The sequence below is a fragment of the Dermacentor silvarum genome, chromosome 10 (assembly GCF_013339745.2).
Source record: "Dermacentor silvarum isolate Dsil-2018 chromosome 10, BIME_Dsil_1.4, whole genome shotgun sequence".
Taxonomy (NCBI): Eukaryota; Metazoa; Arthropoda; class Arachnida; order Ixodida; family Ixodidae; genus Dermacentor; species Dermacentor silvarum.
This window is the reverse complement of record NC_051163.1, coordinates 44,695,682-44,709,588: the sequence shown is the minus strand read 5'-3', so window position 1 is coordinate 44,709,588 and position 13,907 is coordinate 44,695,682. Positions and strand designations below refer to the sequence as shown.

At 50.6% G+C, this 13,907-nt stretch overlaps 1 protein-coding gene across 1 annotated transcript in view; it reads left to right on the top strand.

Moving 5' to 3' along the window:
* Positions 1-13,907, top strand: part of LOC125940686 (calcium-activated chloride channel regulator 2-like) — a 76,499-nt gene that overhangs the window by 30,812 nt on the left and 31,780 nt on the right. Inside the window, exon 8 of the mRNA XM_049657117.1 lies at positions 2,090-2,302. Coding sequence (XP_049513074.1) covers positions 2,090-2,302 — 213 coding nt within the window. The remainder of the gene's footprint in view (positions 1-2,089; positions 2,303-13,907) is intronic.

The following is a 13,907-nucleotide window of genomic DNA, read 5'->3' as shown; positions in this document are numbered from 1 at the left end:
CCCCAGAGCAGCCAAACTACTTTCCTTCGAAGTAGTGGTCAACAGGAAACAGAGGCTCCTTCTACAACTAGCGATTAATTTAGAAGGGCCTTGCAAGACATGACCAGGCGAAAAGCTGCTGGAGAAGATGGAATAACAATCGATTTAATCAAAGATGGAGGAGATATCATGCTGGAAAAGCTTGCGGCTCTTTATACGTAATGCCTCACTACTTCAAATGTACCTGGGAGCTGGAAGTTATACTCGTCCATAAGAAGGAAGACGTTGAAGAATGAAAGAATAATCTGTCCATTAGTCTGCTTTCAGTAGTATATAAAATATTCAAGATAATTTATAATAGAATCAGGGCAACACTTGACTTCAGTCAACCAAGAGAACAAACAGGCTGGCTTCAGGAAAGAATATTCCACGACGGATAATATCCATGTCATAAATCAGGTAATAGAGAAATCTGCGGAGTACAACCAACCTCTCTATATGGCTTTCATGGATTATGAAAAAGCATTTGATTCAGCGGAGATAGCAGCCGTGATAGAGGCATTGCGTAATCAAGGAGTACAGGAGGCATACGTAAATACATTGGCAAATATCTACAAAGATTGTGCAGCTACCTTGGTTCTCTTCAAGAAAACTAGTAAGTTACCTATCAAGAAAGTGGTCACGCAAGCAGACACCATATCTCCAATGCTGTTCACGGCATGCTTAGAAAGAAGTATTCTAGTTCTTAGACTGGTAAAGCGTAGGAGTGAGGATCAACAGCAAATATCTTATCACCACCTGTAAATATATATCATGTAATGTGTAAATATGCAAATGCTTTCTTTATTCTAATGTTATTTGACATTCCTAATATTGTATTTATTCTCCTTTCTATATCCACAACAATGGGTTGTGGAATAGTGAACTTGGTAGTTGTTGCGGCTGTGACTGTCCGGTCTGTTGAGTCATCCTGGCCTGGCGGCCATAGCCGCCTCATATTTAACAGAGCATTTGCAGATCTTTGAAGATCTGCAACTGTAGATCTCTGCCATGACTGAAACGCAGCGGAATGTAAAAAGCAGGAGTGCTTCGACCATGCCGTCATTATCATCATCATCGACCTTCACCATCCCATCCATTAGAAGGGCACCATCAGGACCTGTTTTCCTTTTTTTTTTTTGGTAGGTGAAGATGACGTGATTTGTGTGCCGTTTTTCTTCCACGGCTTTCTGATGACGGTGGGGTCGCACAATGAGCCAAGTAATGCCCTCGAATTAAAATGGGAAGACATAACAATGAAGTGTGGGAAATATAGGTAACGTTCTAACATAATAAAAAGTTGAGTTACTTTAGCATAAGCTAAAGATGATGGCGGAAGCCTGCGCTCACGAGTATACTCACACTCACAATTACTTGACATTCTCCTTCGAATGCGTTGTTACTTCGTATTGTTTTCTCACACGAAAGGTCATGCGTTCGAATACCTTAGTTAAGTCTACCTTAATGAACTGTGCTTTAATTAGCTTCGTCCTAATTAACACCAAAGGTCATGGATTCGAGGGCATTATTTAACCATATCTTAATTAACTGTGCCTTGATGAACTTTGCCTTAAGTAACACTAAATGTTGTGGGTTCAAGTCTTAATTAGATCTTAATTAAGGTGGAGTTAATTAAGCACTCGAACCCACGATCTTTGTTGGTGGCATCATGGTGGCACCTTAACTTCACCTTAAGAAACACCAATTGTCGTGGGCTTGACTCCCACCAATGGTCTTGGGTTCGGCTCCCGCCAAATTTAGTGGGTTCGGCCATCAATGGTGGTACCATCACCTCAGGTGCCAGTCAATTCTTGTGTCATCGAATTTCCTGGACGGTCAAATATCCGACCCATGAACCATGTAAGGCTCCCGCTTTAATAATTCCTAATTATGAATTGGTATGACGGTTTGCGCCTCGGCAGATGACGTTTTCAATCCCTCAGTTGTGTTTCTTATTTTAATCCATAAATCTGTGGTTTTTTTCTTATCATTCAGCGCGACATGAAACCGCTCCTTGTTCAGTGCGTTTGGACATAGATGATAACTGTGGAATATTTTTTTCGCGACGCAGGTTTTGCACGACGAAAAAAACTTCACCAATCAGATCAGTGTCGAATTCCCCATCGATATTGGTTTGACAAAGAAAGCAACAGTCTTAACAAGAGCTCGTCCGGAGCAAAATATCCGGACATGGCTTATCGACCCTCATGGAAAGAACTGTACAAGCTGCCGTACGGTTGTCATTAGTCACGTTGTCAATATAACCATACCGGACCCAGCACCGGTAAGTTAACTAGCAAAGCAGTAATTATTCACTAACCCCGATTTCGCACAGTATATATTGCAGGGAACGCTGTATGGAAGTTTGCAGCACGACTTCGAAATCTTGCGTTCGGCTTGTGCCAGGACATGCTATGTGGCGGAGTAGAGGTTGCTAGTCACCAGCTGCTACAAGAGATGACGTCACAACGGTGATTGGTAATTTCTAATAACATCTCCTTGGAAACGGGGCGTCGATAAATGGCCACCTAGCATGCTTGAGCTAATCGATTTGTACTTTATAAATGTACACGAGCATTCTGCCTATGTCTACATTATATTTTATTAATACGATTTGCATTCTTAGGGTGCATCCCGCACTGTGCACTATCTGTGTCTCTAACCATTTTTTTTGTCGGGGCGAGAATGCACGGGCTGGAGAGAGGCCGCTCTTCAGCCTCACTTCAATGTGGTCCAATATCTGCGTGGTAATAATAGTGCTGTATCAGACGGACTGCTGGTGTAAAAGTCGCCCTTTCGCCTGAAATGCGAAGCATCGATTGCAATAGCAACTAGTGGACAGCTATACGAACGAAAGATAATAGTTTTATAGGCCATATAAGTTACTAAACCTAGGCACACTAACTAAACTAACAAGCATGATGTCAGGAGTGCACAAGCAAACATGACCGCATTTCAATCGATGACCGTGGAAACTCGCTGTCAAAACGCTGGAGTGAGTAAGCGCGGCAGCAGCAGCGGGCGAATTGAACCTCGTCCCGCCGCTCGCATCAACGCGAATGAAGCCGCTAAAACATAGGACTCTGCCCCCGCCGTAGATGAATTTCAAGATACAGCGGCCCGGGTGGAAGCCCGCTGCGTAGTGCACTGCCTCCTCCCCCTTCCGTACGCTTCCCCAGCTGGCGACCATGCGATTCGAGTATCGCGTTTCAATTGCTGAGCACTGAACGCGCTGTTGCTGTAGCAGACCGCACATATACAGACTTTCCGCCTGAAAAACGCGATGCCGGGATGAACAAAGGTTAAATTGAATGGCCTAACCAGCTTCAGTCATGTTTCAGTAACTGTTGGTGCACCCAAAAACGCAACATGTTTGATCAGACTTGGTTTCACGGCAGCGCCTGCTGCGCGCGGCCCGGCCGCCACATGCCATTACATTTACGGCGCCGCCGCATGAAGGCGCCACCGGTCCAAATTCATCCCGCGCCCGGTGCCTATTAGCAGCATGCAACTTGTTGCGCTTAGTTTTGAGGAACCAACTTTAGGCACCATCACCCAGCCAAGTCAATCCGTGATAGGCCTACGAGCCATGAAGTCGACAATTAAATTCGGAATCAGTGGCGTATAATGAATCCATCTTCATAACACATGTTAGTTAAGAAACGTGATAACCGCATTCACTTCTAGCGTACGAACTTCACGCATTACCACGAATCGAGCCCAGTTTTGTGCTAAATTAGAGCCTTCGCTTCGATGGGCGCCGCCATGTTTGTTGACGAAAGCTTTTGGGGCTCCCGCTAAATCGATGAAATAGCATGCCCGACGCAAAACCCAAACAGTTTACGCCTTACGCATGCGCAGTGACATCGACGCAAATTTTTTGGGGCCCCAATGTGAGGCCCCTATTCTAAAAATCTAATTGCTGGGGTTTTACGTGCCAAAACCACGATATGATTGGGAGGCATGACGCAGTGGGATTAATTTTGGCCACCTCGGGTTCTTTAACGTACACCTATGTACACGGGTGTTCCTGCATTTCGCCTTCATCGAAATGCGGCCGCCGTGGCCGGGAATCAAACCCGCGTCTTCGAGCCAGCAGCACGACACCTCACAAGCTAAGCTAACACGGTGGGTGAAGTTCATGTGACGTAGTGCACTGATGTCTTCGTGGTAAACATGTTTCGATATTAGCATAATGAGTTTCTGCATCCGTGACGTTAAGGGCAAACCGTCTAGAAGTAAAAGCACCAGAACCCACCTTTGGCTCGGGGTCTTGCTCCCATTCTTTTTTATACGTTCTCGCATACTTGGTCCACTTCGCCATGTTTGGATTCTCCTCTGTGAGGAGGATCCGATCTTACGTCCAACCTATCGAAATGAATCTGTAATCTAAGCACGAAGAAAAATGCATCTAGCAGTAGAAGTAAAATGGCAGTAAAGCTTCGTGCGAGATACGTGGAGTAGGTCGAAAGTTGTGCCCGGCACGATACTTCACCCAGAATTAAGACATGGCCATGAACACACTGGGGCGTGTCATCCACCCGTGCTTCCCTTCTTTCATGTTGGCGCCACAATCGCCCGATGGCCCTGACCCTATATTATTGCTCTCCCTTCCTGAGCATAGCCATGTTAGTACAGTGTACTGTAAAAAACGGGATCGGGAGCATAACGTTCAAGCAGGGTGTAAGTTTAAGTGCATCAATGATCAAAGCCACCGGGTTAGACAACGGCGCAGAGTGGAAAGGAAAGGCGGGGGGTCATTTCGCCCACGCACACACACACTGCCACGCGGCCGGCTCAGCCAGCTAAAACCCAGCCTGATAAATTTGCTTCTACCCGATCAGAGCCACCTCTGGAGCGTGGATTAGGGCGCCACTTATAGCCCAAACACAGCCGTCTCAGATTTTCAATAGCCCAAATATACACACATAGCCAACTCGTCCAAGTCGACGCCAAAAAAACTTTCCCGTAGCCCAATTTGGCGATATATAGCCAAACCTGGCAACACTGTACGGAACCTCAAGGCGTCGACGAGGCAGAACTGCACTAGGAGTGTCCATGCACACTAAACAGAAATAATCCCAGATTGGAGTAAATGCCTCGTCGCCTATTGCATTCTCGAATGAAAGTTTAATATGCTCCATTCTCATGGAGTTTTAGTTAACTCCAACTCTCGCAGGAATTTTCAACAGCGAAGCCGTTTAAGCTCTCTGTAACTCCGTTAGTCGTCCGCGAAAAACTGCGCCGAGCTATGACGTCACCTCGCGTTGCCTAGTAACTGCCGGCGCAGGTGCGCGCTCGCTTCGCCCGACACAGACACGTCGCCACCGAGCTCCTGCCAGCTGCGCGTTACTGCGCATGCGTCGTGACGTCATCTCGGCGCGTCTGCGTACGCCGCCCGTACAAAGTGCATAGCTATCGCCCCACTTCCCCTACGACTTCGCCACCAGCTGCGCACTACTACGCATGCAACGCGAGTCAGAAGTGACGTCACGGCCAACTGTGCATGCGCTCCTTCGTTCTGTATGAAAGCCGGTGCTGTTGTGAAGTCCGAGTGTCCGAACGGCCACGAAGGTTATGTGGGTGGTGTCGTGCCAAGTGACGGGAGACGGAGATATCCAGAGAGTTGAGAACAGCGTTTTAATACATATGGACTTATTTTCGAACAAGGGCTCCATGATTATCGGAGCTTACTACATGCTGTTGCGAAAGCCGTGAGTTCGCGCGGCCACGAAGGTTCCATGGATGGTGCCGTGCCAGGTGCCAAGAGGAGGAGATATCCAGGGAGATTAGAAAACTGTTTTATATACAAATGTACATATGGTATATTACAAGAAGGGCTCCATGATATTGGAGCCGTCTACGTGCTAGCATCTTTGCATGTAGTAGCGTTTACATCGCCCAGCGTTCTACATGCTCGAGCGTCCTCACAACACTCCAGCTCTCCTTTTTATCCCTTCCGTTTCCCTCTTTCACACGACGAGGGAATGCACTTTATTTCTTCTTAGCCAATGGCCACCTCCGACCAGTTCGCCAAACCCCGCCCATGAGCGTCGCCTCCGTATACAGGCAGCGTTTGACACCTTAAGAGCCACATCCGGGAATGCTAGATGCTGGCCCCTTGCAAGAGTCGCCTCTCCGTAGTGGTCAATTCGCGGAAGCCACCATTTCCTGCCAAGAGTCGCCTCTCCGTAGCGGTCGGTTCGCGGAAGCCACCATTTCCAGGGAGGGCGGCTGTTGTCCCGAAAGGGCTCCAGGTTGGCGCGTCACAGTCGGCGCCGGGCCCCGTCGTAGTTCGGGCGGCGCTGGTAATTTCACGGAAACGTACCAAAGGGAGACGTTGCCGTTTAGCGACGCATGAGGCAGCCTGGAGACTAACTGCTCATCCATAAGTCCCAGGTGACACTTCCCGGCCGCGAGAATCGACAAGCGTGAAGAGCACTTGATAGCTTCCCCGTCTGGTGATGAGGCCTCCTTTGTCCCGAAGGACCGCCAGACACAACAATGCTAAGTGTTGCATGTCCGAGTGTTTACATGTCGGAACGTCTACATGGGCTAGCGTCTCTCAACACTCAAACCACCCTTTTTTATCCATTACGTTTCCCTCTTTCACTGGACCAGGGAATGCACTTCGGTTCTTCTTAACCAATGACAATTTTCGACCAGTTCGCAATATCCCGCCCATGATGTGTACCCGTTCCGCCGGGCTCCTCCTCCAATGTTGCCTGGTCGCCCACGCACACCAGACAACGGGTAGCAACTTGGGAATTAAACGTCGGCGTTGTTCCCACGGGAAAGCTCGAAGTTGACCAATTTCAAGTATTAGTGGCCGCTCCGTGACGGTCAATTTGACAGGATCCTGATATTGGCCTTGGCGAAAGTCTCGGAAGGGGGCTTCTGGCTTGCGCGTCACAGTAGGTGCCGAGCCCTGTCGTAGTTAGTCCGGGTGGGGGCTTGTGCTTCCCGGAATCACCCCAAAAGCGACGTTGTCGTCTTAGCGCCGCACGAGGCCGATGACTCATTGCAGCTTGGGGTCCCAGAACTCGGTTCGCCCATCAGCTCCGGGCAGTCGAACGGCCGCAGATACGACACATAATTGCTAGTTCATTTGCCCCAGGTGACGCTGAATTAGTCACCAGCTCCTTGGCGTCGAGAAAACGACGAAGCGTGAACAGCACTCCAAGCTGCATGTCTGCCGGTGAAGCATTGTTTGTCCCGAGGGTCCATTATGCCACGTACACACTAGCGGAAAAACGCACGCGCCGCGCCGCCGGCGGCAAGACGCGCGCCGCGAAAGCAGCCGCGAACCGGGTTTTTGTTGCCGCGGCAGGGATCGCTCCTGGACCGATTTTTTGCGGTTTGCCGCGTGCCGCGGATGAAGGAGACCAATGAGAGCGGCAGGCTTCCGTGACGTGCACGCGGGAAACTGGTGCCATGCGGACCCGCCCGACCGCTTGTTTCTCGTTTCGCACTATCATCTACACGCGTGAGCTCGCGGATAGTTCGAGAAGGGGAGAGGAGTCTAGTCTGTCACGTGATTGCCGCAGCGGCGCGCCGCCGGTTGGTGTGGCTAAAGCCCCTATATTTATAAAAGTAGCGCCATCCACTTCCCTCCTCCTCCGTTCCACTATCGCGCTCGGCGCGACCAGCGCGATCGAGGCGCGATATCGACAGTGGCGCCGCCTGCGTCGGGCCTGCCGTGGCAGACGACAGCTAACGCGCTACCAGAGGAAATCCGAGGAAAACTTCGATCGCGCCCTGCGGAGACGTTTTTGAGGCGCGATTTTGCTTCGTTAGTCAGTAACTGGTCTTAATAATGCCGTTTTGGAAGTAGCAACGCGACGATGCGAGACGGCGCAAATATCAAGTGTGCAACAAGCGTTTGCGCACGCCGGATGGTAAACAAAAAAAGCCTTTTGCCCTCGCCTTGTCGGTTGCGGCAACTTAAGGCGCAGCAGCATGCCATCACAACGAAGTTCTTGTCCCTAACACGTTTGATCCGTTTGTGCGTACAGCACTTTCGTCGCACAGGCCCGAGAATGGCAGTCGGAGCGCGCTGGAAAGAAAAAAAATATACAAAAGCGCGACGCGAACTTCCACGTGACACGGATTGGCCAATGGGGGAGCGGAGGAGGCTGGGGCGACAGGAGGCGGCTAAGAGAGGGCGAGGAGGAAGCGCCGGGGTGAGCGCGGTGGCGGCAAGATCTAAGAATGGCGCTACTTTTATAAATATAGGGGCTTTAGGTGTGGCCGCCCTGCCGCTGCTGCGGTTTGCCGCCGGCGGCGCGCCGCGCGCGTTTTGCCTCTAGTGTGTACGTGCCATTAGGCACAACAGTGCGCGGCGGCGGCGGCGCGCAAGACGTAGACATGGGGACACCGAGGAAGGTTCGCTGTGACGAGGAAGAAGCCGGAGGAAGAATCGTGGCGCGCTGCTAAGCGAGACTACCAGCACGGTGTTACGGATGTTACGGTGTTGCACCCAGCACGGTGTTACGGACCGGGGTTTGGTAAAACTTGAACTGCGTCTGCTTGGAGCTCGAACCAGGTTTACCATTTGAGAGGGTCCGGCGGGGAAGACGAGGCGACGAAAAAACAAATAAAAAAAAGTTGTCGCAGTTTCACCTGAAGAGAGAGAGAATAAACTTTATTGTACGAAGAGTGGTTGGTGTGGTTATTCTCGGGTGGAGCCCTCTTGTAGAGCCCCACTGGCCGCGGCGGCTCGCCGGGCCTGGTCCAGGGTCGCCAGTTGGCTTCCCAGTGCCAGCTCGGAAAGTCGTGCCTCCCAAGACCACGTTGTGAGTGTCTGTGATGAGCTCACCAGCCTGGATACTGCCTCGGCTGGGCGTTCCGTACACTGGTATGTAATGTGTGTCAGTGTGGCTGTGTGGTCGTTGCACCAGGGGCATACACTGGTTGTGTATACCTCTGGAAACATCGCGTGCAACCTTGATATGTGCGGGTAAGTGTTGGTTTGAAGGCGGCGCCAGTCCCTGGCTTGTTGGCTGCTTAACTTGGGATGTGGAGGAGCGTACTTTCGTCTGGTCAGGCGTTGGTCCTCCAAAATCTGCCTGCTCGTGATGGGATCTTCATGGTGGTTTGTGAGGGGCCTCGAAGGGTCTTCTGTGGCTCGGCCAGCAAGTCCGCGAGCTACACAGTCGGCCTCCTCGTTGCCTTCGAGGCCTGTGTGCCCTGGGCACCAGACGATCCCATGGTCCTCAGTCAGCGTGGGGCCCAGGATATCGGTGACGCACCTGGGAAGTGTGCCTCTAATATATAACCGACAGGCGGCCTGTGAATCCGTCAGCATATATGCGGAGCGACCTCTTCGTTCTGCTTCTTTGATTGCGAGGGCTATGGCTGCTGCCTCTGCGGTGGCGCTTGATCTGGTGCGTATAGATGCGCAGGCCACCACTTTCTTTTGGTTAGCTACTGCCGTTGCGTATGCCGGTTGTCTGGGGCCTTGTGGTGTTGTGGAGTAAAGGCTAGCGTCGGTGAAATAGGTATCAGGATCGTTCCTTCTCAGGAGGAGTTTTCGTGCTCGTGCTTGCCGGCGCTTTTGGTTGTACAGCGGATGCATGTTTTTGGGGACCGGTTCCACGATGATGCGAGCCCGTAGGTGCATCGGTACGATGACTGTGTCGTCTCCGCAGTATTGGGGGGTGAGCGGGTATCCCAATCTTTGCAGTAGTTTTCTGCCCTGGTGTGTGGTGTTGAGTCGTTCTCTTTGTGCGATTAGCGTTGCGGCTGCCAGTTCTTCATATGTGTTATTTATGCCTATCGACATGAGCCTGTCTGTGCTCGTGTAATTCGGAAGTTGGAGTGCAGCTTTGTATGCGATTCTTATGAGCTTGTCGATGTTTTCTATTTCGGTCTTGCGTGTAGCTTGGAAGGGCAGAGCGAAGGTGATTCGGGTGAGGACGAAGGCCTGTACGAGGCGTAATGTCTCGCCTTCTGTCATCCCATCTTTACTTCTTGCTATTCTAGCTATGAGGGTTGTAATACTTTTTACGGTGTGTTTGAGTTTGTCTATTGCCGTCTTTACGCTGTTATTTTCTTGTATGTGCATGCCCAGGATTCGTGCTACCGGGGTTCTGTTGATGCATTGTCCGGCAATCGTCAGGTGAAGTGGGGGTGCACGGTTGGACTGGGTGCGCGGTGGTCTTATCTGCAGGTATTCCGATTTTTTGGGGGCGCAGGTCATACCTGCCGCCTGAAGGTAGCTTTGAATCTTGTCTATAGCGTTTTGCAGGACATCTTGCCGTTCTCCATAGGAGCCCTTTGTTGCCCATAGTGTAATGTCGTCCGCGTAAAAGGCACAGCCCAGGTTCGGTATATCCTCGAGTTGTAGGACTAGCTTCCGGAGCCCGATGTTAAACAGGAATGGTGACAGGATGGAACCCTGGGGCGTGCCTTTCAGTGGAAGTTCGTATGGTGGTGAGTTGGTTCCGCCCATGCCAATCTGTGCCTTGCGATTGCCAAGGAATATTGATGCATAATGGAATATGCGTTCACCGCATCCAATGGCTGTGAGGCCGTCTAGTATGGCAGAGTGCGCGATGTTGTCGAAGGCTTTTTCGATGTCGAGGGCAAGGAGTAAGTTGTTGAGGCTACCTGGAGGTGGGTTGAGCACCTCCTCTTTGAGCAATAAGAATATGTCCTGGGCAGACATCCCTCGCCTGAATCCGTACATAGATGTTGGTAGGAGCCCCCGTTCTTCTGTGTATTGTTCGAGGCGAGTGAGTATGACTTTTTCAAACATTTTGCCCATACAGGATGTTAGTGATATTGGTCGCAGCTGGTCAAGGCTTCTCCGCTTTCCTGGTTTCGGTATTAGTACGATCTGGGCCATTGTCCACTCAGTGGGTAGTTTTCCACCCGGTGTCCATATTTCTTGATTGAAGTGGTCCAGTGATGGCTTGTAATGTGTCAGTGCTAAGGTTCCGTATCATGGCGTTTGTAATACCATCCAATCCGGGTGCTGTATTCTTTTTGAAGCTTTGCGCCGCTGCATACACCTCTGCAAAGGTGATGGGTGCGTCCAGCTCGTGGTTAGGTGTTCCTGTGTATTCTTGACTAGTTAATGAATTTCCGTCCCGCTTGCGTTCTCCTGTGTACCGTTGTTTCAGCTCTTGTATTAACTGATCATGGTCCCCTTGAAATTCCCCTGCTAACCGCTGGAGTGTAGCATTTGTTTCGGTTCGTGTGGTTGAGGGGTCCAAAAGACTCCGTAGGATGTTCCATGTCTTTTTCGTGCTTAATGTGCCTCTTAGGGAGTCACAGAATGTGCGCCAATTGTTATGGTAGAGTTCTTTCGCGTATGCGTTCGCCCTCTCTGTGATTTCCGCTATGCGGAGTCTCAGTTTTCTGTTTAGTTTCTGTCGGCGCCACCGTTTGGTGAGTCCCCGACGAGCTTCCCAAAGGTGTGTCAAGTGATTGTCGATGGCGGGGGTGTCTGCCGTAGTCTGATATATTTTAGTGTTTTCATCATAGAGGCCCTTAATGTAGCGAGTCCAGCCAGCTATGGTTCCTGGTTTGGGCCCATTTCCTACTTCTTGTTGCTCTCTATACTTAGTCCAGTTTGTGATTTTGGCTTTTCCGAGGGGGCGTCGTAGTTGAGCTGTTTCATAGGTTATTTCCACTATATTATGATCGCTGCCCAGGGTGTCATCCAACACGTTCCAGAGCATGGCCCTGGCATTGTTGGTGATGGCAAGGTCGGGTGTGGTGTCTCTGTTTACGCTGTTTCCCATTCGGGTCGGCCTTCCCGGTGTCGTGAGGAGTATGTAGTCAAATCGCTGTATCGCCTCTAGTAGCCTCGTACCTTTGGGTCTGTCTTTGGCGTATCCCCATGTCGTGTGCCATGCGTTGAAATCCCCTGTGATGATTAGGCGGTCGCGTGGTTCAAGCATGGTGTTCAGATGTTTGAAGATGTGGCCAAACTCCGCTTTCCGGTCATGTGGGGGACTATATATGTTGCATATTACCTGCTTCGGACGTCCCTTCTTGGCTGGCCAGAGCGTGACGATGTGGTGTGGAGTGTCTTCGTGCGGTACCGTTGCGAGTGTCGCTGCGAATTCCTTCCTGACGAGTGTCGCTACCTTTGGGTGGTTAGGCTCTATGTGCAGTCTGTAGCCCGTAATCGCCTTGGGCCTAGCTCCCACTTCTTGCAGGCAGATTATGTCTGGAGGGATCAGCGCCGCCTGTATGTATAGTGTGAGTATAGCGTGTTTGTTGTGCAAGGAACGACAGTTCCAGGACCATATTGTGAGATTCTCTTTTGTTCTGGGTCGCCTATTTGCCATGATGCGAGGTGGTGGTTGTGCTTTCAGCGTCCGAGGTAAGCATGTTTTTGTCATCAGACTCCTGGGATCTCTGTATGGTATGCTTACGTCTACGCTTCGATTCTTTGTTAAGGGTTTCATGAACGTAACGCTTTAGTTCCTGAAATTCTACCAAAAACTGCTGCATTTGTATTTTAGTTTGCTGCTCTATTTGTTGTTGCATTAGTTGCAGTTGTTGTTGTATCGTGAGGTTTGCTTCAGGTTGTTGTATACCTGTGTGAACTACAGGATCGCGGTCTGGTGTAGGTTGCGGTTGTGCGTGCCCGTTCTCTTGTGGCTTTTCCTTTGGGGTGACTATTTGCTGTTGTGTAGACTGTACTGTGGGTCTTGTGGTTCCCATAAGTTGGGACAGCTGTTTTTCGAGCCAGGCTATTTTGCTCTCATATCTGTCTAGGCGTTGTTTCAGTTGTTTGTTTTCTGTTATTACTCTTTGATATTCTACGTTTTGTGTAATGGGTGTAGTATGTGCAGCTTTGGGAGCCACGACCTCCGCCCAGCTTACCTTGGCCGATGATGTCTGTTGGATGTGTCCATTGTTCCCGTCGATGGTACTGCCACCTCCTGCTGGCAAAATGTTGTGGTGGTTCTTCTGCAGAGTCGGTGCTTGGTGGCGTTTCCTTGGTGGCGTTCGTGGTCGTCGGTTCAATGACGGTGAGCGCGACCGGGAGCGGCGCTTGTCGTCGCCCGATTTGTAGGCTTCTTCTTCCTCTTCGGAAGAGAACCAGCGGATGTTCTTCGTCCTCTGTGGGTGGTTGTTGTTGTCCCAGGGGATCTTATGGGTGTGGTGGGCCTCCAGTTGTGGCTGTTTAGGTTTCGCTGGCTTAAGTCTCTTTTTGCAAGTTGGGTCCCCTGTGGGATGGGCCTCCCCGCACGAGGCGCAACTAATAGCACACGGGTGTCCATCTGTTGGATCTGTTAGTCCACACAGCCAGCAAATAGGGCGGTCCGGATGCGGGCAGACGTCTGTGCGGTGTCCTTTCTCTCGGCAGACCTTGCAAACTTGAATTGTGGGTCTGAATGGGTAGCAACGGAGCTCCCCTCCATAATAGTACACGGCTCGAGGTAGTGTGGGACCAAAAAAGGTGATAGCTGCACTTTTGGTTGTGCCGATCATTCGAGCAGTGATGATCTCTACCCCTTGCGTTCTCACACGGAGGTGGGCCATGAGAGTGTCGGTCGAGGTGTTCATCGGTACACCATGGATGACCCCTCTTAGAGTGTCGTCTCCGTTTGCGGCGTAGGCACGGACGGCGTGGGCCCTGCCGTTCAATACGAGCGTGCGTATGAGGCGTGCTTTGTCCGCAACTGCCTCATATTTGGTCGATAGGATCGCAATGTTTGATCCCGGATTAATTCTAAGGATGAATTGGTCATCCTTGAAGGCAGCTTGGCATGCATCTATGATTGCTTGCGCAAGCGTGGGAGTGAGAATATTTCTTAGTGGGAGGCCTTGGTTTGGGCGAATGACGATTTTGTAATCGTCCTTAGGCAATGGCGGTAGTTTAGGCAATTTCTTATAGGTTGACGTGCTCGTTTGAAATTGGTTTC